Source organism: Mixophyes fleayi, chromosome 1 (genome assembly GCF_038048845.1).
Source record: "Mixophyes fleayi isolate aMixFle1 chromosome 1, aMixFle1.hap1, whole genome shotgun sequence".
NCBI classification, from domain to species: Eukaryota; Metazoa; Chordata; class Amphibia; order Anura; family Limnodynastidae; genus Mixophyes; species Mixophyes fleayi.
Window position 1 is genome coordinate 226,556,668 of NC_134402.1, and position 27,335 is coordinate 226,584,002.

Below are 27,335 nucleotides of genomic sequence, written 5' to 3' on the forward strand. Positions count from 1 at the left end.
GGAAATTTTCCTCCGCAGAGACCAACTACGACATTGGTAATAGGGAGTTGCTGGCAATCAAGTGGGCATTTGAAGAGTGGCGCCACTGGCTAGAGGGAGTTAACCATGTAATTACTGTATATACCGACCACAAAAATTTACAATATATTCAATCTGGCAAAATTGTAAACTCCAGACAAGCCCGGTTGGTACTTTTCTTCTCCCGTTTCAACTTCACTATTACCTTCCGGCCCGGATCCAAGAACACTAAGACAGACGCCTTGTCTCGCAGTTTTATCGCTTCTCATCCTTCCCTCGCTGAACCTACTTTTATTATTCCGGCATCCAAAGTAGTCCTTGGCCTGACTCAGGATCTTGGCACGACCCTCCGTGGTCTCCAACATTTGGCACCGTCGGCTACTCCCAGGGGTAAACTATTCGTACCTGATTATCTGAGGAGGACGGTCCTCGCCGAATGCCATGATAATAAAACCTTGGGTCACCCTGGAGTATCCAAGACGTTAGAACTTCTGTCTCGTTCCATCTGGTGGCCTTCCTTGTCAGCAGATACCAAAGAGTTTGTGTTATCTTGTGAATCCTGTGCCAGGAATAAGTCTTCTCGCAAACTTCCTGCAGGTCCTCTTATGCCGCTGTCTGTTCCAGTGAGACCCTGGACACACATATCGATGGACTTCATTGTGGAACTACCCCGCTCATCCAGCTTTAACACCATCTGGGTGATAGTAGACAGATTTAGCAAGATGGCCCACTTCATCCCTCTTGTAGGATTGCCATGTGCTAAAACATTGGCATCTCTATTCATTCAGCACGTTTTCAAGCTCCATGGACTTCCTGTTAATATTGTCTCTGACCGCGGGCCCCCAATATGTAGCCACCTTCTGGAGAGCGTTCTGTGCTCAATTGGGAATTCAACTCTGTCTGTCATCGGGGTATCACCCACAGTCCAACGGACAAACGGAAAGGGCCAATCAATCCCTCGAGCAATTTCTCAGTTTATATGTAACCAAATGCCATAGTGATTGGGCTGCTTTGCTTCCATGGGCAGAGTTTGCCTACAACAACTCGTGCCATTCTTCTACTCAGGGAATCGCCATTTTTCTGTAACCTTGGATTCCATCCTCGGTCCAACTCTCTAGAAGTTCCGAACCAATCTAAAACTAGTTCTTCGATTTCTCATCTGTGCCGGATATGGAGAAAGGTTCACATTGCCCTTTAAACAAGCTTCATTCAAGTCTAAGCATTATGCTGATCTGCATTGTGGACCATGTCCTTTCAAAGTCGGGGACAAGGTGTGGCTGTCTACCCACAACATTAAACTCAAGCAACCTTGTAGGAAGTTAGGTCCCAGGTTCATTGGACCCTTCTCCATTATTAAACAAATTAATCCTGTGGCTTTTAAGTTAAAACTTCCTCCTTCACTTAAGATTCCTAATGCCTTTCATTGTTCTTTGCTGATAGCGGTCACAGGGTCGCAGAGGTTCAGGTTCACATCAGTTGCACAGACCTCGTCTTGTCTCAGTCAAAGGGCACCAGGAGTTCATTGTTGAAAGAATCTTGGACTCTAAGAAGGTGCAAAACCAAATTCACTTTCTGGTCAACTGGAAGGGCTATGGCCCGGAGGAACGGTCTTGGGTGCCACGCAAACATCTCCATGCTAACCAGCTCATTAAGGACTTCTTCAAAAAGTATCCTGGGAAACCTGGTAGTCGGGGTGCATTGACCCCTCCTCAAGGGGGGGTACTGTTACGAGCCGCGGCTCCTGTTCCCTGTTATCTGCTCCTGTGCTGTATTCTTGTTTGGACTTCCCATGTATGACCCCTGGCTTGTTTTTGGACCTCGCTGTATTGCCTGTGACCCCTAACCTCGGCCTATTATTTGATATCGCTGTCTGTTGCCTGCCCTTGACCTTTGCTTGGATCTCACACTGCTGTGTACTACTTCACGCTACCCCTGGGTTCTCCCCAGTCAGTGCACATTACACGACCCTCCGTTTGTCTGCAGCCAAGTCTGTCCCCACCACTAGGGGCTCCAGCGAACACCAGACTTCAAGGCAGACTCCGGGTTTTGTCGTGCTGACTGAAGGAGTTCCTAACACACATGGGAAGTACTGAGTACATAATATGCATATATAGCAAATATCTGAACGCCAGATCAACGTCTCTGATCCACATGGTGTGACAAACACAAATCATTACGATATAAATAAACTAGCAAAGCCACCTGTTAATACAAGGTTCAAATACAGATAAAACACACACCCTTGTCACACAAAGACCATGTTTCTTACCTTTCTAGGACATATACAAATAAAAAAAAAATCTGTATATTACAACAGCCATATTACAATTCACTTTTCCACCATGCCATAGTCATACTTGCCAACCCTCCCGGAACGTCCGGGTGACTCCCGCATTTCGCGTGAGTCTCCCGGACTCCCGAGAGAGTGTGGCAATCTCCCTGATCTGCCCACTTCCTAGTGAAGTGGGCAGAATACGGTTCAAACGCCGCGATTCACTGGGAATCGCTGCGCTTGGCCCCGTCCCCACTGTAAAATGCAGCGATTTGCGTCATTACATCACGGGGGTAAAATGACGCGGGTTTTTTTTCGGGGGCCCGCCCCCTACACGCCCACCTCCTACTGGCAGCTCCCGGAACAAAAATATTAAATGTTGGCAAATATGGCCATAGTGTATACCTGTTCACCCGCACCTCCTCACTTACCTTGCCTGCTGTCCAGTCCTAGCTCTGTTAAAGCAGTCTGCTTTTTTCTTCAAGCACTTTCTTGATAGGATGGTTTAAGTTTGCTGAGTAACAGCTTAAGCCTTAAGGCATAAAACCAAAGATGACATCATTGAGCCGTGTGTATATGGGATGCTAGAAGGCCTGCTGTATTGCTGTATAGCTGTAAATTGTCCTGTGCAAAGTTCATTATCATGAATCATCTTTATTTTATACAGCACTATTAATTGTAATTGAGCACACAAGGGAAACCCACACAAACATAGGGGGAATATAGAAATGCCACACAGATAATACCTTAGTTGAAACAGAATCCCTGTCCCCTGTATTGTGGTGCAGTAAAAACTAATCACTGTGCCACCCAAGTACTTTGAGGGAAATATTGTTATATGAATGTTTGGAATGCAAGGAAATAAAACTGTATAACACGGGCTGGTAAGTACAAAATTATTTTAGAGCATTTTTGGCATTAAGGACTACCCTTTTACAAATTTATGGCTGAAACCACTACACAACATTATTATTTTTTTATTATGCTCCCCCTGGTGTATTTTGTGTATTATAATTTGAATAATATCAGTTTAGCTTTCAACATATAAATCCAATTTTTTGAACTATTCAGTGATGGACAAGTGCATGCATGCAGCTCAAACAAGTAACATATTGGCATGTAACAATTTCCCAACTCAACTTGGATGTAATATGATTGCAATGACACTTTTAGTAAGATTTTTTATTTTGAAGAGCATACAGATTTCAAATTGCCCAGCATATAGCTCAACTGAAATGGAATTCTTTATTTTCAACAGTACAATAACAAATTAGTGCAAGGCAAGCATAAATTACATCTGGATAATTCAGATCCTGTGACCGGTCTAACAAAATGACTGCTGAAACCTCATTTAGATGTTTGTACTTTTATGTGTGCATTGCTTTAAATGCTTAAGTAAACAAGGCAGATTCGAGAGAATGCTAACATATCCTGCCAGGGCGTTGTCTCAGGGCTTACTGCACCTGCGCAGAGAGTATATTTTTCCTATCTCTACTCTACCAATTAAAAGCCTGAATTCATTTTTATAACAAATGATTTTGCAATGCTTATATTATAAAGGCCTTTCTAAAAATGTTGCCACATTCCAGAGACATCTCAACTAGAGGGGTTGGCTGTACTTACTGCTCATGCTCAAAGGTCTTATCAGTATTAAGCCAATAAAAAATCAGAAAATCATGTTTATACCTTACATGCAAATGATTTTAGGGTCTTGGTCAATAAAAGGAAGGAAACTGCAACATAACCCGCTTCAGCTTGGATCACTGCAGGATGCCAAGTGCTCTGTTACCAGTTTGTTCATCCTAGCTTTCGAGATAACGTACCATCTGAGGCACGGATAAAGACAGGGTCCTGATTAAACATATCAACTTGAATAATCTATTGGCAGCAGCTAAGAATTTATATTATATTTACTATTTTTATTATACTTACTCTTTGCATTATATTTACTCTTTTATATTATATCTTTCACAAAATAAACTATACACCTGTTAGACAGCCTGAGTGTCATGTGTTATTAATCCTTTGTATCCCGAGCCCATTATGTTCTACTGGGAACAGATCCACAGATCTCCAGCTTGTGTCCAGTTGTGTACCATCACAAATGCATGTCTGGACCACAAAGATATAGCGTTTATCATAAACTTTGAAATGGCATGGTTTGACATTGCTGTGCATCAATTAAACACTGAACAACCTTAAATATTATTTATTCCAATATATTTCTAAATAAAGAAAATACTAAAAGAAACACAATTTTCTAAACTGTTAAACAAAATATTGGCCTCATTCTGCATTTAGCTGTAAAATTTGGAAGCTGTAAGACTGAAAGGTTACATAAGGAATTTTTTATTTTATTTATTTTTTTAACACTGAAAGGATTGTAGCTACACGTTGTTGTTGTTGTTGCTGTTGTTGTTGTTGTTGTTGTATCAATTTAAGTCTAAATTTAGTCTGCCCCTCCACCCATAGAAAAACAAAAAATACAGTAAAAAAATACACTGCTATCCTTTCAAAAAAGTATATGTTGTATGCAGGCCCGGCGCTCCCATTAGGCAAGGTTAGGCACTTGCCTAGGGCGTCGGGCTCTGGAGGGCGCCCTCCAGAATGAAAATTACTTTAAAACTGTGCGGCGACCGCTGACCATACCTGTCACGGCCGCCGCACAGCATTCAGATGCACGGGGGAGGGGGGAAAGAGGCTATTGCTCACCACCGCCGCCTCTCTGCTCCGTCTCCTCCCCTCCACTCACTAGTGTCAGTGAGTGGAGGGGAGGAGACGGAGCAGAGAGGCGGCGGTGGTGAGGTAAGGAAAGCCGATTTTTTCAAAATGCCTAGGGCGCCATGGACCCTAGCACCGGCCCTGGTTGTATGAGAAATGCTAAAAATACACAGCAATTCTAAATGCGGGTTGTAAATCTGGTGGTACAAATATTATATCAGGATAGTTTCTAGATAAGTGCAACTGCTCTGGGTACCAGCAGAGTTGATCTGATTTTAATAGCATTTTTAAAACAAAGATTTCTGGTGTTTGTGAAGACCAGACATGTTTTTAAGATTTGCTTAAGCTATACAAATAAATTGTATAAATAATATAATAAATAGATGTTTGCTACATATATAAAATGCACCCCTTATTGTAAATTTTAAGAATACTAGAACTACCATGCATTCATTGATCATATAACTTCACTTTTGCATTATATCCAGCCAGTTTTAATGGTGAGCTTTAAAACTTGTTTATACTGAAATGAAGTAACTTCTATCAGGTTGATGGCCTTCCATACCGATGTTAGAATCATTATAATGGAGGACTGTTATGTATGGCAAATTCCGTGCAGCTGACCAAATGACTAGGTTAATGGTGTCACACTTACATCCCAAACATGCAGTGACTGTAAAAATGTGGATTGTTTTGGTCTTTGCGAAAGAAACAACGCTTTTAGTACATGACATACTCCTATAGATAAAATGCCATTAGTGAGGGGGTAATTCTACTCTCAAAGTCATCAACTCTGCTTTAGGCATTGTTTCAGTTTCCAGAGGCAGTTCTTTCCAGATTCTTTATCACGTCTGGCTACTCTAAGTGGAATGACATGGAATTTAAAGGACATGGTTTTTGTGAGGATTCAATAAATATTCATAGATCCTCTCTAGCTGTACCAGTAGTTATACAGTTCTGCATTTTCATCCACTAACTAGTCTTCGTAGCTTGTTGGCCTCCACTTTGATTACTGATGAGGATGCAGCATATTAGGACAGTATATGTTTGGTTGTGTCAGTACATTGAGTATACATCATCTTTATGGATGCATAATGAGAATGTACAGCCTGCAAGCTGGTTATATGATCTTGAGATTTGGTGCCTTCTTTGACTCCTGACCAGTCTATTTGTTTGGGTTGAAAGAAACCCTTCCTGTTCAGCTGTTTCCAAATTTGCAGAGAAAGCAGTATAGTCCCAGCCAGGCCTGCAGCTGGGGCAATCATTAACATAAGGCTGAGCCCATCTGAAAAAAAAAAGTATGTTAAGATGGCTTTTATATCTGATCTGGTTGGTTAATATGTAAACGGCTTGGGTGAAACTGGTTTAATTTAGGATATACCATATGATCCAGCATATTTAGACAGATTAAACTTCTGCAGTGCATGTAATGGGACTCATTTAGGTGTGACACATTCACAACTCTGTTGCGTACTTACATGTGTATATTGAGTCTCATTATCTCAAGATATGTCCAACTTAAAACACAGCAATATTTCTATCTCCTACATACAAATGTGTAAACTTGCGCCCTACGATAGCAGCTTGACAGTGTTTGTAGTAAATGAGAAAGTCATAGTTTACAAGAGGAATAGTGTCTTGACACTTTTAGTAATAAATAGAATATTGGCATTTTCCATATAAAATGTAATGAAATACCAACACCCTCACATATTTTTCCCCACTTTATAAATCCAATGTTAATCTATGTTCCTGCAGCTATCCTAATGAAAACGACAAATAAGTAATCTGAATAGATGGCCACAACTTGACACAATGAACAATATTAATGGATGAAATACTATGAGCTGGAAGTAGCCAATCAGAAACAGATTGTGCTGCAGGTGTCATCATTATCATCCTGTTTCTTTACACCAGGCAGCCAGTAGTGACAAAAATACACCTCCAAAGAATCTGTACACAACCTTACTGTATTCAACTTATGCTTGCCCACCCCGCAAGTAAGATGTGCTGAAATCTAGATTTGGATGCATTTTGTTATTCGTGTAGCATGGAGATGTGTATATTATGCCACAAAAATGGATATGTCCAACTCTAATTGAGGCTCAATGTGTATACACATACATGTGAGACATCGTTATCAATACAATAGTTGCTGATACTTTGGATTTTAGCAAAGATTTCAGTTACTAAAGGAGAGAAACCTTCTTTTTCCAAAGACAGAGTTTTTTTGGGATACCCTGAATAATCATTCTGTGAAAGTTATTTTGACTGTTAAATTTCTGATCTAAATATTCTAGCCTGCTACTACTCGCACTCCATGTTTAGAGATGTCTTCTTTGCTGCCTACATTGCAGCTATTGTCCAACCTACCCTTTTTGATTGCTTCACAGTTTATATTAGAGATGCTCACTAACCCCCTTGTTTTGGTTTTGGTTTTGGATCTGGATTACCGTCGTATTTTGGTTTTGGTTTTGCCAAACCGTCATTGCGTGTTTTGGTTTTGGTTTTGTTTGGTTTTGGTTTGCCATTTTTGAAAAAAATACAATTGTTTTGGTCTAAAATAACCTAATTTAGTGCTCCACTAGTTTCTTGGATAAGTAAGGTAATTCTAAAGCTAATAAATTATGAAAAAAACAGTTTAATCCCTGGTAGGCTGTCCTTAATGCGAACACTTGCCTGCAAATTATACAGACAAACCTGGTTGTCTACCTCCTCCATCTTTGATTATTTTCAATGTAGCCATCATCTTTGGGTGTATATTACACCCTCCACTTGTAGTTGAATAGAAAAAAAAGCAGCCTCAATAGACTGTGGAATTAGAAAGTAAAAATAAATGGACCAAGGTGGTTTGGTGGCTATCTATGCACCCCCCGCCCTCCACTTGTAGTTGAATAGAAAAATAGCAGCCTGCATAGACTGTGGAATTAGAAAGTAAAAATAAATGGACCACGGTAGTTTGGTGGCTATCTATGCCCCCCCCCCCACCCTCCACTTGTAGTTGAATAGAAAAAAAGCAGCCTGCATAGACTGTGGAATTAGAGAGTAAAAATAAATGGACCAAGGTAGTTTGGTATCTGTCTGCATCAGACCCCCCTCTCAACTAGGAGTAAAATAGAAAACTATTCAACTATTCAGCCGTTAGAATATAATATAGAAATTGAGAAAGGCAATTTGGTATCTGTCTGCATCAAAATCATCAACATCATCATTAGTGCCCTCGTCGCCTACACAAATCTCCCCCTCATCCTCTTCTAATTCAAAAGTGGCATACTTGGGCTGTTAAGGCACACATGAGCAGACCTGCTGAAAGGACTCTTCTTTATGGGTACACTGTCACTAACAGAATGTTTACGATTAGACATACCACTGGTGGATGGACTCTCCACAGGAATTGGTGTTATTTCTGATTCAGAGCATACATTATCCTCTAAGAAGGCTCAGTAACATTTTTGGATCTGCCACTAATAGAGAAAGCCGATGGCCTCATTCTCTCTTTGCCACTGCGTGTGTAGAATGGCAGGTTGGCAATTTTTTTTTATTGGCACTTAACTTTTTCTCAGTTACACTTCTTTTTCACTTCAACACGGTAAATGCTTTTTTGGTGTGTGTTTTTTTTGATTGATTTCAAAAGACTGTGTAGTTTGACATCGCCTTTCCCAGATGACGTACTGGGAACACTACCATCAGGACTGGTGACAGAACCTGGTTGCTGATTCTGCTCATATGTGGACTGCTTTGAATCCTTTATGAGCCCAAAGCACTTGTAGTGCTACAAATTGTTTTAGATACTGCTGACAAATATGACTTTTGACAGACAGAAATATTAATGCAAAGGAATGGGGGACACCCCAAAAGCACTTGGGAGTGCTAAATATTATATTTTAAGTTTGCTGACAGATAGTACATTTGACAGCCAGAAATATTAATGCAAAAGAATGGGGACACCCCAAAAGCACTTGGGAGTGCTAAAAATTATTTTTCAGATTGCTGACAAACAGGACTGTTGACAGCCAGAAATATTAATGCAAAAGAATGGGGGACACCCCAAAGCACTTGTAGTGCCAAATATTAAAAAAAAAAAAAAAAAGACTCCTCTCTTCTCTATCAATTGTTATCAGAATTGGAATCAGAATTGTATTCTCTGTCCCTGCTCTAATCAGCCTGTGACTACACCCCGCTCTCTCCCTCTGTCAAATGGCGATGGATTGCTGTGGAGGCAGGTATTTATAATTTTCAAGTATCGCGAGAACAGAGCCTCGAGATCCGACGACGTCACAATGACATTCGGCTTCGATTTGGATTCCGAGCGGGCGGGAGAGTACCGAGCCTGCTCGGCTCGGTACTCGGATAGGCAAAGTTTGGGTGGGTTCGGTTCTCGGGGAACCGAGCCCGCCCATCTCTAGTTTATATCTGCTTTGTGTGATCCGGCTATTATAGATATATCTCAGCTGTACAGCATGAATGTTCCATTTACAAATGCTTTCAGTCTGTATTTTTTATATATGCATATATAATACGTAAACACGTCTTAACCAGATGTTACTGTGTTTACAATGTACTCCCATTGAGATATATGTAGTTTTCAACTCTTGACGCATGTTGGACTCGCTAATATGGAACAAGAAGAGTTAAAGAAAATGCAGTGCAACATATGTTAAACAGACAAAAAAATGCAAGCATATAGTATTTTGTACAATAGTTTTTATTTTTACATTCGCTTATATGTGTGTTACTTGCATTGGAAACGCATCTTAAAGATTTTTTAACACCAGTGGGTATGTGGCTTTAGACAGATGTTGGTTTTACAACACTAGATGTGAATAGCTTTTGCTGTCAAAACCTACCTTTGGTTTTGACTCTGGGGTCCTCCTCTGCAGTTGGACGCAGCGTTGAGTTAATTTGGGGAACATCTTGTGATGTAGTTGGCGGATGTGTAACGCCTGTCCTTGATGGATACGTTTTTGGTATTCTTGTGGTTAGAACTGTTTCTTGGGTTCCAAGACTAACCATTGTTGTCCTCAGAGTATTAGTCATGTTGCTCAGAAAGGCTGATAGTCCATTTCCCGCTGTAGTGTTTTCATGCGTCCCAGACCTGGTTTGAGGATCATTAGAGGCGGTAATAGTTGCTTTCACATAAGAAGTTTCCAGACTCCTGGATAAAGTAACTGCCATTTGGGAGGTGGAGAAAGCAGTGGTCTCTTCTGTGAATAAAACATATAGTACAACATAACAAATTCTGCTTAAAGTTGGTTAATTACATTTGCTGTAATCCATACTGCACAAAGTATAGATCCTTATATGAAACATAAAAGTGTAAATTTGCACAATCTAAGGGGGAAACCAAACCATTCCGTCTTTATAGATTTACAGTGTGGCAGTAAGGTGTCTTTCCAGATGGTGACAGTGAGGTTAACAGTAGATCTGAAATAACAATTATGCCCACTACTTTTTCCTAGAAACATGAAAGTTCATATTGGCAATAACAATTTGATATAAAAGACCAAGGGGTAAATGTATCAATCTCCGGTTTCTTCAACTCGCGGGAGTTCGGCGAGATGACAGCTAAAATTTAAAGCGGCGCTGCCTTGTAAAGGCAAGTTTCCCTTTACAAGGCAGCGCCGCTTTAAATTTTAGCTGTCATCTCGCCGAACTCCCGCGAGTTGAAGAAACCGGAGATTGATACATTTACCCCCAAATGTTAGTTAGCCCTGTCTGTCCGAGTACTAGCGTGTTGAGTATTGTGCTCAGCTATTCATCTTCATAGGTTGAAGCCATTTCTTTTTCTGATGACAAGTGGCTTGACTCTTAAGCTCTTTTAGATCAGTTTCAAGTGTCCACCACCAAACAGTACTTTACTACACAAATATTCAATTATCTTCATTTTCTGCTGTGATACAACCACTGTTTCTACTGTTAAAAAGTAGTTATAACAGCCGAGGTCCTATGGTCTGTTGTCTGTTTTCTTCTAATTTGGCCGTCCATTTCTCAGTTGTTATAAGAAATGTGCCTATATAGAATACAGACGGCTCCTCAGAGCCAGCTAACAAATTATATAAAGCTAGTCTAAAATAAAAGCGCACAAGAAAATTGCAGACAAGTTTTCTCGATATTGTTACTGTTGGAGATTGGAAGATCGAAAAAAAAGAAAGAATAATTTCCCGTTCTGTAGATATGTAGTTACTACAGAGTGATGTTGCTAGAACACAAATAACTGTGCATACACTCATTCTATTTTTTAACTTCAAAAAAGTATCAAAAGAAGTTAGAGTGGACCAAGACAAATGCAGTCATCCTTCCTACTGCCTATACAAAAAGTCTGTCTGAGTTTGTGGCCAGCTCTTATCTGCCTTATCTTTCTTCGTCTGATGTCTTTTACCAGCACTTTCCGAATACATTATTTACTAGTAATTTTTATTTAATAAATAAAAACTTCCACTTTTATAGCATGATACGGTTGGAGACACACAGTAATTAGTAAGTGAATGAATGATGCAATTGTAACATTCGTCTTCCTGCACAAGTGTATGAGAAACAAACCAATGAGGATAGAAATAGAGGTACTAGAAGGCAGTGCTCATTAGACAGGCTTCATACATGCAGGGGCATGTGGTGATCGTGAGAAGCAGTGAGTGACAAGCTGCAAGGAGCGTGAGATGATGGCCTAAAGATCTTGTCATGTAGACACTTCCTGGACAAAAATAAAATAAAGTTGTTGTTTTTTCCTGTTCCCTCTTACATTTTCCCAACTGAGATAAGACTCAATGCAGAAACCCCTGATAAAAGTTCTTGGCAGAATAGAATATTGCAGGTAGGTCACTGTTTACAAATCTAGTTATTTTGTGTGTTGTTTTTTTTTCAATAAATAAAATGATGGTTTACTTGTTGTTAGTACGACAATAGGTAATGTATCTCACAAAACCTTAGTTACCCTCTCTGCCCCATTGCAACATCAATAACAGACATCTCATTATGGTAATGCAAATATAGACTAATTACTCATTATTTCATGACCTAAAAACCCCACATAAGGGTCTATATGTGGGAGACAAAAACTCCAGTCATATCACCCTGGTTATGCTAAACCCGTTCGATCTTGGAAGCCAAGCAGGGTGGAGCCAGGTAAGTAACAGGATGGGAGACCGTGTTAAAATACCTGGTACGGTAGGTATACTGTTTACCCATTTGACCAGGGGGGGTCGCAGGAATTGAACACTGGGTCATTATCACTAAGGAGGATATCCTGACTATTTCAAAGTATGCACGATTTGCTTCTATATTCGATTTAGGAAGACTGCTAGATCTGGTAAAATGAGATACATGAATCTATCAAGCGCACTGTGGTGCTTATATATAAGGGGCACGTGAGAGGGGAGATCACCGCATATGTAATTAATCTTATACCGTTTAATGAGGCTCAGAACACATTAGCAGTCGTATTCATTAACATTAGCTTGAATGTAAAGATATGCACACTTAAGGCAAACACTACAACCCCCCCCCCCCCCCCCTTGCCCACAGTACTATTTTAATAAGAGTCATGTTTATTTGGAGCCATTTATAGTACAGTAAGTGATGCTCCCCTTTGCTCATAGAAATATCCCAATAGGAATTGTGTCTATCCAGTCAGATATAACACAGTAATATGCATACTTAGATTATACCTATCAATGTATATCTTGAATCTAAAATAGAAACAGATTTACATCTATATATGGCTTCTGATCGTCCAATTAATTGTGCATTATTATTAATATCTTATAATCTCCAAACAAATATTATTGGATAGGGATTCACCTTATCAGTGTAAATTCTGTATTTGTCCTTATTTGTAGATATCAATTTTATTATACATATCCATTGGAATGATCTAAATATATGCATAGTAACGAGACTTTGCATTACCATCTAGCACATACAGATGTACTGAAATAAATGTTTGTTTTATCAATGTGTTAATTCGCACTAGTAATCCATTGTATGTACATAAGTCTGCAGCAGTTTTCATCACATAAAGGCAACCAATCCATAGGCAAACTGAGGGGGGGGGGTTCCTAGTGCCTGGAAACCCCCTACAAGCCTGGGCACTGTATAATTGAGGTGGCTGGACCCTGCCCACCTCTTCACACGGCTCTGATTGAAAAGGGAGAGCTGCGTGCACCTAACAGTAGTGCACGCAGCATTGCCCATGTATATTATGGGGATAGGAAGAGTTGGAGAGCAGCCAAGCACTGTCTAAACTTATAGCCACGCCCCCATGCATGCTTGTCATGCCCATTGGCGGCGTGGTGTGGAAACCCCCCTCTACAAATCCTGCGTTTGCCCCTGCAATCAGAGCGATCTTGGCAAGTAGGAGATATAAATACTATCAATCGTATACACACAAGAACATATGCCCTTAAGAAAGTCCTGCCCGACGAAACACGTTGGGACATGTCACACAGTGACACGGACACAGGAACTGCGAATCAATGCGTGCGTTCCACTGTGGAACGCACGAGAGACACCCTCTGCCCTGCCTAGCTCAAGCAAGGACGCCAGTTCTACAGACTCTACATTACATCAGCTTGGTACCTAGCACAGCAAGTATTATTACCTGTGTTTGTACATATGGGGAAGACTGCCATTCACTACTACTGATTGGGTGTTTACACATCTATCTAAGGCATTGGAATTTAAAACCACATGTTGCGGTTCTTCAAAGGTCAATCATTGTGGTGTACTTACTGGACTATATCGACCACAAACTACCGTCACTTTACTACATGGATGATTTAGCACTTTTATCAGAATGGTAACAATGGACATTAATAACCACGTTATTGAGATAACCTATTAACATATGGACTGCTATTATCTGCCTTTGGACACTGAATTAAGGACTCTGCTTCTTTTATTGTGATCTATAGTATTGATGATTATTTTTTTTTTTATTCTAATCATAGGTCAACAGTTTTTAATCTGTCTGATTGTTGTGGTATTTTAATGTCAGTTATTCTTTTGTACTGTTGGTCAGTGTGATAACGATATTGTCTTTGATTTATAATCCATCATCATCATCATTTATTTATATAGCGCCAACATATTCCGTAGAGCTTTACAATTGGGGGCAAACATAGTAAACTAATAAACAAACTGGGTGAAACAGACAAAGAAGTGAGAAGGCCCTGCTCGCAAGCTTACAATCTATTGGACAATGGGAGTTTGACACATGAGGTTAAGTCTACATTTGCAGTTGGCCCAGCCAGACTGCAAAAGTGACTCATAAGCTGAATGATTCTGTCACACAACAATGTTGGTCAAGGGGTAGTTGTATAACAGGGGTAATGTAGTGAGGTTAAGAGGGTGGTTGAGGAATATTATAAGCTTGTCTGAAGAGGTGGGTTTTCAGAGAACACTTGAAAGCTTGAAGACTAGAGGAGAGTCTTATTGTGCGAGGGAGAGTGGGTGCAGCCCGGAAAAAGTCCAGTAATCGGGAATGGGAGGATGTAATGAGTGTGGATGAGAGAGGCAGATCTTGTGCAGAGCGGAGTTGCCGAGTTGGGAGATATTCTGAGATAAGAGAGGAGATGTATGTTGGTGCAGCTTTGTTGATGGCCTTGTAGGTTAGTAAGAGTATTTTATATCGGATTCGGTAGAAAACAGGTAACCAGTGTAGAGACATACAGAGGGATTCAACACAGGAATAACCAATACCTATTACCATTGTACTCAAGGGAGGTATACCCTTGGTTAGAGCAGCTCTTGCACCATTGGGGAGAGCGCAGTCCCATTTAAACCTTTGTATTTCACAAAACCTATCTAGTTTGGCTAGAAAAGAGGAGACAAAGAAGGATTACACTTTAAACTGAACACTAGTACACAAAAGTTTGTAGTACTCCAAAGATTAACCAGGTATAGAATGAAAAACAAAATACTACACAGCTCAAAAGAGGCAACAAATGAAAGGGTAGCCCTTTTTTAAAATCTCCAGGCTGCTAATGAGGATTTATTATTCAGAACTACCATCGCAACCACAGTTCATGGGTCATGATGTAATGAGTTGAGAATCTTTGAAATATCCCTCTGAGCTCTGTCTGCAATGTGACATCCTCTGTCTCCCCTCTCTGCCATCACATAGCACACTGTCAGCCTATCTCTGTGTAGAAGACTGTCTGGCAGCAATTTTTGTTTGCCAAACAGAAAGCTTTTGAAAAGGAGATAATATTTTCTAGGAGGATAGCTAAGAAAAATGACTCTTAGATGCATGCTTAAAGGCTACTTAGTTTGCTATTTAAAGAAAAACAAAAATCTATGTGGGATTGTTGCTGTAAGGAGTGAGCATATATTGCAAAGAGACGAAAGTAAATCATTTTTAGTTTGTCCTCCAGTGCTTACGACCCAAATGGACCCCGAGGTTCCTACACTGACATTAATAGAATTAATTCAGAGAAGGGCTACTAAAAATGGTGCATCGACTACAATTGTACATTTATCAAACCTTTTTAAAAGGAAAAGCGGAGATGTTGCCCATTAAAACTAATCAGATTTTAGCTATTACTTTATAAGATGTACTAGATTAATGATAACTGGAATCTGATTGGTTTATTTGGGCAACAGCTCCACTTTTCCTTTGTAGACGGTTTGATAAATCTACCCCTTAATATTGACAGAGTAGATGGGATGAGCATATTCAAACACAAGGATTTCTCAAAGAGGCTGCAGTGTGAAACATAATACATGGAAACATGTCTGTAAAGAAAGGGTGACCCATAGAAACCCCAGAAGCAGTGGGGGTGTAACAATGTAGCAAACATAAATTTGTTGTAAGAAATTATTATTGTTATTATTATTATTATTATTATTATTATTAATAAAGTAGATAAAAGCCTTCATTGGCAACACATGGCAATCTACTTCTGATCCTTCTCTTCCTACATTGTTTACCACAACTGTCCTGGTTGGTTTTAGGATTTCTTTGTTGTAATTGTCATGATATTTTGCTCCCCCTTGCACCCTTCCTATGCTGCCTCTAGCTTACATGTCTTTTTGAGATATGGGTGAGCTGTTTGTTTCAACTGAGGAAAGCTACATAATATGCAGAGATAGGCAAATGAAATGTATCTCAACTTTTATTGACATTCAACATAATTATACCTTTGTTTGGTATCATCAAGGTTCCCTCTCTTTTCAACTCGTGGTCATCCAAAACTACTTTTGCCTCACACCTGTAGAGAGTCTCTGCTATCCGGTCTTCATCATGGACCTCCCAGCTCCAGGTCACAGTGGTTAGATCTTCTCCTTCATCCTCCACCTTTTCCTCAATGGGGTCATCCAACTTTTTGGACCCTCTGTAACAGTTGATTTCAGAAACGTGTGGATATGTGTCTTTCATGGAACAGTGCAGATAAAAGATGTCATTTTTCATGCTGTAGTTGAGATGCAGGGATTGTGGTAGGGCTGCAATAAAACATGAATCAGTGCATACAAAAAACATGTAGGTTTTATTGTTGTCCCTAAAAATCAAGGTTTATACTGAGAGGCAATGAAAATCTGTCCATCTGATTTCACGTTAACCACTTGATGACTGGAATATTTTCCCTTAATCCCAGACCAAATTATCTTTTTTTATGTTGTAATGCATCCATTTAAATGAGAATAACTTTTATTTCTTTTTCTATGCAAATTATTGCTTTTATATTGTAATTATATTGATTTTATGACTGGACAGATAGGTTTCTTTTGGTAGCAAAATTGGTAGAAATTGAAGGCCAAGGTATCACCTTGATTACTTTGACATGTACCACCTACCTAAATATTGTTGCAAAGTACACTTCTTCAAGGCAACGGCATTCTCTAATGACAGTAGCCTCTTTCAGCAGGACAAAGTGCCCTGTAAAAATTGTTTAGGAATGGTTTGAGGAACATGACAATTTATCAAGGTGTCGAATTGGCCTTCAATTTCTTCAGCTCTCAATCCGATCGAGCATCTGTGGTATGTGCTTGAAAAACAAGTCTGAGCCATGGAGGCCCCACCTCGCAACTTACAGGATCTAAAGAATCTGCTGCTTATGTCTTGGTGCCAGATAACACAAGACACCTTCAGAAGTCTTGTGTAGTCAATGCCTCGACGGGTCAGAGCTGTTTTTGCGGCACTAGGAGGACCTACACAATATTAGGCAGGTGGTTTTAATGTTGTGGCTGATCGGTGTACATGTATACTGTCTATATAAATTAAATAAAAACTTTTTGTAAAAAAAAAATTTGCCCTGCGTGGAGAGAGAGAGGGGCACAGAAATGTAGAAGGTACTTCATCATATCCAAGAGCAATGTTAGATCACCTTTAATGGTTATTTATTGCTACTGAAAGGCAAGAAAAAAATAGCTTCCCTGTGAATAGTTATAACTAAAAGTTTCGATTGATACCATAGAAATGTTCTAGTGCAATATTATTTAATCTGGCACCAAATGCAAGAGATTATTGATTCAATCAATATTTGTTTGGAGTGAGGAAGAAAGAGTGAATTTGGCTCCATACGTTGTGTTTCTGACTGCAAGGTGGGCTATTCTAGTCCTAATTGGTCACAAATCTCTGAATGTATGGACCCTAGAAGACTGTTAATCCTGATTAACATCTGATTTATCAGATGCCAGTTGAGACAGATGGTAAATGTGGATAGGATGACCTCATCTGGCTGGATATATGGTCAGCATCTGACTACTCTTATAGTGTCCATTGCCAAGTGAATATGCCACGTTTTACCTGGCGTAAATTGCAATGTAGATTTAAGAAAGATAATTTAATCAAGTAACCACCTCTCAGATACTAGTACAACCAAAATAGGAATGCACAACTATATCTTCACCTTAAATTGTTTTCTACTTTAATAAATAGGTCTACCATCCCTCTGTAGCAGATTTCCAACTTACGGGGCAGGTGCTTCTCTAACACAGCAGACACAGAGTGACTAACAGCTTGCTCTACAGATATGAACTGTGTGGATTAATTGATTCATACAGAAGTAGGACCAGATAAATTTTGGGATTTAAAGATCATTTAAAAATATTTTCTTGCCTTTCAGGCTAGGTGAGCTAATGACCTTACAAATAAAAAATTCTTATACTAATGTCACTTTGAAAACATGGTCAAAGCATCAAGCTTGTTTGACACTTAATAGATGCGGAAACTACTGTTTCTGCATCTTTTAAGTTTAATTGCTATGCATTAACTGCCTGAAAAGGGGGCTATTTCTGTGAAATCTCCTCCTTTTTATGCAAATATTGTGCATTGTGCAGACAGGTAACGACATCTCAGGATGTCATTTTCTGTCATTTCCTATGTGATTCTGCTGAAGCCTCTTCGCACAGCACTTCCTCCTATCACCGAGCGCACTAGGCTGATTCTAAATAGGAAAATTAGATCACAGGAGAGGGGTCACTTCGCCGGGACTCCCAGAGTAGCCCCGGCATGATGCATTCAAGCGGTGCATAAATATGCAACTCTGCGATGTGCAGCGATATTTAGTAGCACTGCAACTTATTGATGCAAAGACCCCCATATATGTGATCTATATAACAATGCACGTGTCTTTAAAATAATTACATCATATTTGCAGTTTTGGAACCCTCCTTTTTATGCTATTTCTAATGTATCTATTAGATTATTTTTTTAATTCCATAATTAATATAGAATATTGTAAAGTGGTAATATAAGACTGTTTTCAATGTATGTGTGAAGACCACAATTCATACAGCATTTTTATAAAGTGCATAATTTTATTAAATAAAATATATTTCTGCTACTGACAAAGATAACTGAATCTCACAGTGGGCCAGAAACCATGCTTTGTGATACTTGTCCATTTACTGCACATTCAAGCAGAAGCTGTGCTTACACATTGCACAGGCTATATCTCCCAGGGATTTCTGCATTTGTTGCAAAGGAAATAAGGGGCAGATTCAATTAAGATGGCAGATCACGGTTACCCCATAGGGTTTCGAAGGGAAATCCGCAATGTTGCAGTACCGTATTGGCACTTTATGTGTGCAGCTGCGTGAAACCACAATCTGCCATTTTAATTGAATATGCCCCTAATAGTTTAAAAACATGGGTGCAACTAGGGTGTAATGTATGTGACGTATGCCTAGCGTAAGCCAGGCACATCTGCTACTGTTGCCGACCTGCAAATATCTTAAGATTAGTAGCACTTTGCATACGCAAATTGTGTCTGCAATTTGGTGCATAATTACGCACAGCTCCTTATCAGCCCAATTAAGTAGTATTGGATCCAGTTTTTTTAGTATGTATTTTGTATTAGTGCTGGCAATAAGGGAGACCCATTAGATACATAACGGTCACCCTTAACAGAAGAGCGTGTCTAGAGAACAATACACAGTGGGCAAAAGTGGGTTAAAGCAAGCCACTGAACTGTAGAGGTACGATTCACTGCTAAATGCTTCTTAGCAGTTTGTTTAAATTAATAACATTGCTTTTATTTATTACTTTGTTACACATTGATAGACGACACTTAATTTAGCTTACTTTGTTACTGTAGCACAAAATTGTTGGGCATATGGCATGGATGGTATCAATAACTAGTCAATGTTATCATTATCTGGTCTGTCTTGGGCAATCACAGTTGTGAGAGATTTGTCATCCAAAGTATTATGCAGGAAAGGCAAGTGTTAGTTTTGGAGCGGTTTCTCTGATTTTTACACATGGAAAATGCTAATTAGGACATAGGGTGGTCATAACCAAATAGTATGATAGGACACACTTGCGTGTCACAGTTCTAGGTTGGATATGTCCAAAGAATTTAGGTGCCTTTAGGTGGAAAGACTTAAAAAATCATTTAAAAAATGCGGATGAAATGTGAATATATGTTTAATTAAACGTTAAAAGAAATTGTCAATTGTCACACAGGTGTGTCACAAAAAAAATAATTCTGTGGTAGGTATTTGGGAAACACTATTGCAAAATGAAAAAAATGTTAACAACTAATAAAGTAAATTCTAATTCTCCTCCCAGTTCCCATCTCTAGCAAGTCAGCTTTAGATTTCCCAGCTTAAAACTTTTTAGCATGCAGATAGAATATATATTTTTCGAATATTATTTATCCTACATCAAGCCATTCAGGCCAGACACTATGGGGTTATTATTATTATTACTATTAATATTGTTATTGTTGTTGTTATCACTGATTTGTAAGGCTCAACAGTGCACATCTTCTTTTTGCTAACTTTCATTCCAGGCCAAATTGATCAGGTCAGTCCCCAATACAAACCTGTAACTTCCTGGTATTTGCGAGCCATATGACAAATTTTAAGGATCAGGCTTTGCGGAATATGTGGAACTTTACTATAGTTGACAGGCTGGAGTCAATATACAATCCCTGTGCTGCAATTTTAATAGGTTACTTAGTCCATACTATGATGAATTCAGGCTGCCCTGAGGGCACACGGGCAGTGGCGGATCCAGGAGGGGTCGATCGCCCCCCCTAGCAGGGGCTTGCTGCTGACGGCTGCACACTGTGCAGGTCCGTTCAGCAGTGACAGTGTGCTGCCCGGCTGCTCTGATTGTGTTTTAAACACAATCAGAGCAGCGGGACAGCACACTGCCAATGCTGAACGGACCTGCACATACTGTGCAGCCGTCAGCAGCCGTAGAAATTAGAAAGGGGGCGGGGCCTAAATCGCCCCCCCTAAAATCGCCCCGGGTAGAGCAGTTGCCTAGATCCGCCCCTGCACACGGGGAGCTACTTGTTATTAGATAGTAATAATAAAGTGGTACAAACAATTCCTTCTCAGACAGATATGTAAGCATTTTAAAGGATAGATAGATAGTTCAATCCTACATACCATATACATACAGGTACACAGAAGTCTGTAAACTTTTACTGCTGAAACCTGGACAGGTTCCCACACAGATTCTGGTCCCCTCGGTTGAGATAGTGGCATTTTCTATGGTCTGGATACTGTAGCCAGGAGCAATGAATTGCCCATTCAGGTTGGTGTCAAGCCCTTTCCATGATGTTCTACCCAGAGGACAATTAATGGAGCAGTTCAGTTGTATGGTCCCTCCAAGAGCAACCACAGGATTCAGAGGATTCACAGTTAAGCCATACTGAGCTGTATAAATAAAAGCAAACAATATTTAAAGGTGTGCTTTTATCACTTAAAAAAAGAAAAGTATGTGTATATATACAGAACCAGAAATACAGAAATCCGTACTTTGACATATATATCTATCACCTCTGCTATACCTTTCACTATAAAGTTTACGATCACTCTGAGGATCATCCCCCAAAAAATATTTGGCTTTAAAAATATAGAAGGGCTATCAGAATTTAAGACTTTAAAATTGGATTCAATAATAAAATAGAATGTTTTAGAACCATCAATTATAATCAGAGATTAATTAATTCAATCTATCATGTGATCATTTTTAGATAGTTTAAATGACTTCTATAACATGTCATCACTATCTAAATTCATTGATTCAAAATAAGCTACTTGTAACAGGTTAACAGAATAATGTTTATGTTTGAAAGCACCAATTAGCTCTCTCATTTATGATAAATTTAATCTAATTCTGCGAAGCTGTGCTCTAGAGATACTTTTGATCCATGGCTTAGGGTGATTGTTTCTAAAACTTAAATAGTTATTTCAATACATAATTTTATGACAGGTCTCTGTACTGATGGTATCATTGTGCACCTAGAGGGTGCTATTCAGCTAATTTGTGACATATGACACCCCCATATAAAAACAGATCAATAACCAATAAATCTCTCATATAAAAATATGTGAGCCCCAAAATCTCTCTCTCTCATGGGGAAGGAGCAGGAAGAGCTCTCTCTTCTCTGATCATTCTCTCTGGTGGTTCCTGAAACAGCATTAGGTTTTCAGTGCAAGCAGTGAAAAACCGCCACTTGCTGTATTGACTTTCATCATTCCCATAGAGGACATGGGGGAAACGCTCACTCCGGAGGTCTAGGTCAAAATTCGCCTAACTATAGGTAAAACCTCAATCTGTCAAAATTAGCAAAAATTATTGGAAAATATATTATCGATGGTACCTGGTCCCCCACAGATTACTCACTATCTACCTGAGCGCCTCCCCGTTGTGTTGGCGATTGTGTGATCAAGTGGGTACCCTGTCCGAAATTAATTCTCTTCTGAGACTCTATTCATTGCTTCATCTTCAATATTACTCCAATTTCTATCCCTGCTTCTCTGTCCTATTTCTTACTATTTCGTCCCTTGCCCAATGTCCCCAAACACACTCAAAAGCTAATCATACCCCCTCCTCTTCCATTATCAACCCCATCTAGCAAGGTCTAGAGCCCCTGGACCAATTACCGCGGTTCACCCCCACACTCGGTCTTTAATTTTTTTAATCCTCTACATAGTCAACATTCCGCTCATAACACTCACTTATACCAACACATTCTGTAGTAAACAGTGACCCCCCCCACCTCCTTTGCACCTTCCCCTTCCCTCTGTTTCTCTATCCTTTCCTTTTCCCCTCACTGACTTTCCTCCAATTGCAGTAATAATCTTGCATAACATTTTGAGCCTCTCTCGAGGCTTTACATGTAGGTATATCTTTTCTGTGTCTTGCTTCTACAAGTGATGTCTTTTTCATGTGAGCCTGGCTCAACTGCATTTCATAACCTGTTATGCTGTATATGCTTTTGTAAAACTCAATAAAAATGTTCACTCCCCAAAAAAATAATGCAGTGCAACATATGTTAAACAGAAAAAAAAAGTGCAAGCATGTAGTATTTTGTATATTAGTTTTTATGCCTACATCTGCTTATATCCGTATTACTTGCATTGGAAACGCATCGTAAAGACTTTTAACACCAGTGAGCACATGACTTTAGGCAAATGTTGGTTTTACACGCTGCACATCTCACATCACAGTGGATGACTAATCTTTGCTCTTGGGAGTTGGCTCCATAAAGTAGAAGTGTAGCCAGCAGTTTGGAGAGGCAGACAAGTGTGAAGATGTGCACTGTGCAAAGATATACTGCTTGGTTTACTTTCTGGCTGAAATTATTCATGAGAGAATGTATTTATTAATTGGCACTTATATGTCTGTGAAGGCACAACATAGCTCTAATTAAGTATAGGTGAGACCCAAAGACAATCAGCTGTGTAAATTTCAATTCCTTTCGCAGAGTGAAAATTGCTGTGTCGTTTCACATAACAAGGAATGCCCCTAAACACTCTCCCCAAAATGAAATCTTGTTTTTTCACTGCTCAGCAAGATTAGGCATACCCCTTGGCCTGTTCAAACTTTTGTGCACTTTGGTGAAAATATAAGCACATTTTCACAAATCAACAATTGAGGCCATTTTGCGGTTTGTAAATGACCTTCAGTGTGTTTCATTTGGGCACATTATAGATTAGAAATTCTCAATTTGTATTTCACCCAAACTGGTATAAGATGTTATAATGCTAAATAGAAAAATTACATCATATAGATGATATTCAGTTTAGATCTATAAGTTTTATAGAATCTAAGGAATTACTGGCTTGGCCGAGATGGTGGGGAAAAAACCTCCATGTGAGTAAAATTAATATATGTCGAAACTCCTGTAAAATGTATCCTTGTATTTGATGAGCAGTGATGACATTGTTTTATAAAAGAAGTCAAAAAAGGAAGTACACACCAGACAAAACACTAGTTTGTAAACGAAAGATATTAATTCTTCCTGGATATCCAGGAATTGAAGTCAGAATCCTTGTTTTTGGGGGCTATTCCTTGTGTGGAGATGTGCAACAAAATAAACAGTGCCATTATGTAGTGGTCACGGAGTATCTGAAATAGGGAAGTGTTTTGAATGTAGCCAATGAGGTTAATAAACAAATAATCTTTAAATCTTTAGTAGAAAAAGAGGGGGTGCTTCAGGAATCATTCAGTAAAAAAATGGTCTTGCACTGTATAACAGAAATATATTTATGAATAATAAAGGTATTGAAGATAAGGAACTAGATGGGAATAGCTTTTGTTGTTCAAACCTACCTTTGGTTTTGACTCTAGGATCCTCCTCTGCAGTTGGACGCAGCCTTGATTCAATTTGGGGAACATCTTGTGATGTAGTTGGCGGATGTGTAACGCCTGTCCTTGATGGATACGTTTTTGGTATTCTTGTGGTTAGAACTGTTTCTTGGGTTCCAAGACTAACCATTGTTGTCCTCAGAGTATTAGTCATGTTGCTCAGAAAGGCTGATAGTCCATTTCCCGCTGTAGTGTTTTCCTGCTTCCCAGACCTGGTTTGAGGATCATTAGAGGCGGTAATAGTTGCTTTCACATAAGAAGTTTCCAGACTCCTGGATAAAGTAACTGCCATTTGGGAGGTGGAGGAAGCAGTGGTCTCTTCTGTGAATAAAACATATTGTATAACATAACAAATTCTGCTTAAAGTTGGTTAATTACATTTGCTGTAATCCATACTGCACAAAGTATAGATCCTTATATGAAACATAAAAGTGTAAATTTGCACAATCTAAGGGGGAAACCAAACCATTCCGTCTTTATAGATTTACAGTGTGGCAGTAAGGTGTCTTTCCAGGTGGTGACAGTGAGGTTAACAGTAGATCTGAAATAACAATTATGCCCACTACTTTTTCCTAGAAACATGAAAGTTCATATTGACAATAACAATTTGATATAAAGGACCAAGGGCTAGATTTACTAAGCTGCGGGTTTAAAAAGTGGGGATGTTGCCTATCACAACCAATCAGATTCTAGCTGTCATTTTGTAGAAGGTACTAAATCAATGAAAGCTAGAATCTGGTTGGTTGCTATAGGCAACATCCCTACTTTATCAAACCCGCAGCTTAGTAAATCTAGCCCCAAAAGTTAGTTAGCCCTGTCTGTCCGAGTACTAGCATGTTTTGTATTGTGCTCAGCTATTCATCCTAATAGGTTGAAGCCATTTCTTTTTCTGATGACAATACCTTGCTATCCAAATATTTAATTATCTTAATTTCCTGCTGTGATATAACTACTTTTTAACAGTAGAAACAGTGGTTGTAAGAACTGTGGTCTTATGGTCTGTTGTCTGTTTTGTTCTAAATTGGTCGTCTTTTATATCAAATTTCCTATATTAGAATATTAAATTAACAAAATAGACAAACAATGTTATGAAGATAGCAAATGCTATACATAATAACAAAGGTTGTCGAAGCATCAATCCCTCAGATAACCAATTAAAGATGTTAAAGGTGTGTGTATTAATAAATAAATATTATTTTCCAGCATCCTAAAAATAGGTTTAACTGTCCTTAAATATCATCAATCCTTCTGGAAAATTGTTATGACATTCTTTGAATACATTGTCCATTTTTTTTGTCCCTTATGAGTTGTCTAATCCTAGTTCCTGGCATAATTTAAGATATAGGATTTGGAAACACATTAATCAATGTTTTTTTCACTATAACATTCCTATCGGGTCACAGTTCATTTTGCTTAATATCATAAAATTATTCTAATGATTACGTTTATGGTGATTCATTGGCTACCAAAAATTGGAGGAGGGAGAGTAGAATAAAAGAAATTGCTAAAAAAAACAATTCTGGATTTTCGAACTAAACATGGTGGAAACACATTATCTGACTAATAATTTGTAATGATACTTACCCCTCCATGCTCCCCCACCGCTCCGTCGGACCCGCGCTTCCAGGTTCGGCGGTCACGTGACCGCCAGACCTAGGGCCGGGAATTCAAACAGGGGCTCACTATAAAATATCGCTCTGACACTTTAGGAGTGTCAGAGCAACTTATCTGTTCCTGGCTCCTGATTCCTGTTCTTCCTTGTGCCTGCTCCCTGTATGTTTTGACCTCCTGTGTACCCAACTGGCTTGCTGACCTTTCTGGATTCCGTTTCTCCTGTATACTGACCCGGCTTGCTGACCACCCTGATTGCCTGTGCTCCCGGATTGTCTCATGTTCCTCTCTCTACTCGTTTATCTGCCATACCTGTGTACAGACCCGGGTAGCTGACTACGCATCTATTCTGGTGACCCGTGTACCGAACCGGTTTGATTGACTCCGAGATTGCCTTCTGAATTTGTCTGCATTGCCTTCCCGTGAACTGACCCGGCTTGTCCGACTACTCTCATCCTGCTCCTATTCCGCTGTACTACATCTTGGGGCAAACCTGAGGACCTGCGACTCCTGGCAGCAAAGTCCATCCCGCCTTGCGGCGGTTCTGGTGAACACCGGGGAGATCGTTACACTCCGCACCTCAGGCAAGCCAGGGCTAATCAAGATTAGTAGTGTTATCCAGTAATCTGTTACATGATTAAATATAATATGTTTTTGTGGATCCCCTTGCTTTCCGTTGTCATAAAATAGTGATCAGTACACCATTTTGTTTATTATTATTATTATAAACATTGTGCCCACTTTCCTTTGTCTTTTTAATCCTGGACCAGTCATCTGTACACATTGACCTAAGGTGTACCAGCTGAATGTACTGAAAATATCAGACACTGCAGTCTTGTAGAGCCACTAACATGGTTGGAAACTACTTTAGCAGAGAAAGACATAATGAAATCTTAAGTAGCTATCTTCAGTGGAAGAACATCTCCCAAGGACTCTATTTGTAGCTTAGGCCGTGAAATACAACTGACAGCTTATATGACATATAGTCCCTCCTACTGTCACTTTGCAACATCTGGGGGTAAATGTGTCAAGCTGAGAGTTTTCCGGCGGGTTTGAAAAACCAATCAGATTCTAGTTATCATTTATTTAGAACATTCTACAAAATGACAGCTAGAATCTGATTGGTTGCTATAGGCAACATCTCTACTTTTCAAACCCGCCGGAAAACTCTCAGCTTGATACATTTACCCCCTGGTCACTTCTTAATTATAGACTAACCAAGTATTGCCTTCTTTAGTAAAAGCTATAGAAAAGCCAGTAGAACACTTGGTTGTATAAGAAGATGTATTAGTATCATTAAGAGGCAAGTAATTTTGGCAAATCATGCTTTCATGTAAGTATTGTATAAAGTTATGCAGGCCCTACCTCCAAAAAGACATTAATAGAATTAATTCAGAGACAGGCTACTAAAAATGGTGCATTGACTACAAAAACACTTTAAAGTAAAAATAGAGAGATAATTAAAGGATCAGTAGTACATTTATCAAAATTTCTAAAAAGAAAAGCTGAGATGTTGATTAGATTCTAGCAATCCTTTTCTAAAATGTACTCGATTAATGATAGTTGGAATCTGATTGGTTTATTTGGGCAACAGCTCCACTTTTCCTTTCTAAAAGGTTTGATAAATCTACCCCTTAGTATTGACAGAGTAGATGGGATGAGCAT

General features: G+C 39.3%; 1 protein-coding gene across 1 annotated transcript in view; it reads right to left on the reverse strand.

Annotated features, from left to right (window-relative positions):
- Positions 1–5,964: 5,964 nt before the first annotated feature.
- The window catches only part of MADCAM1 (mucosal vascular addressin cell adhesion molecule 1), a 43,591-nt gene continuing 22,220 nt past the window's right edge, over positions 5,965–27,335 (reverse strand). Inside the window, exons 4-8 of the mRNA XM_075190662.1 lie at positions 24,024–24,380; positions 20,849–21,118; positions 16,148–16,450; positions 9,859–10,215; positions 5,965–6,296 (exon numbers count right to left, since the gene is read on the reverse strand). Coding sequence (XP_075046763.1) covers positions 6,043–6,296; positions 9,859–10,215; positions 16,148–16,450; positions 20,849–21,118; positions 24,024–24,380 — 1,541 coding nt within the window. The 3' untranslated portion in view covers positions 5,965–6,042. The remainder of the gene's footprint in view (positions 6,297–9,858; positions 10,216–16,147; positions 16,451–20,848; positions 21,119–24,023; positions 24,381–27,335) is intronic.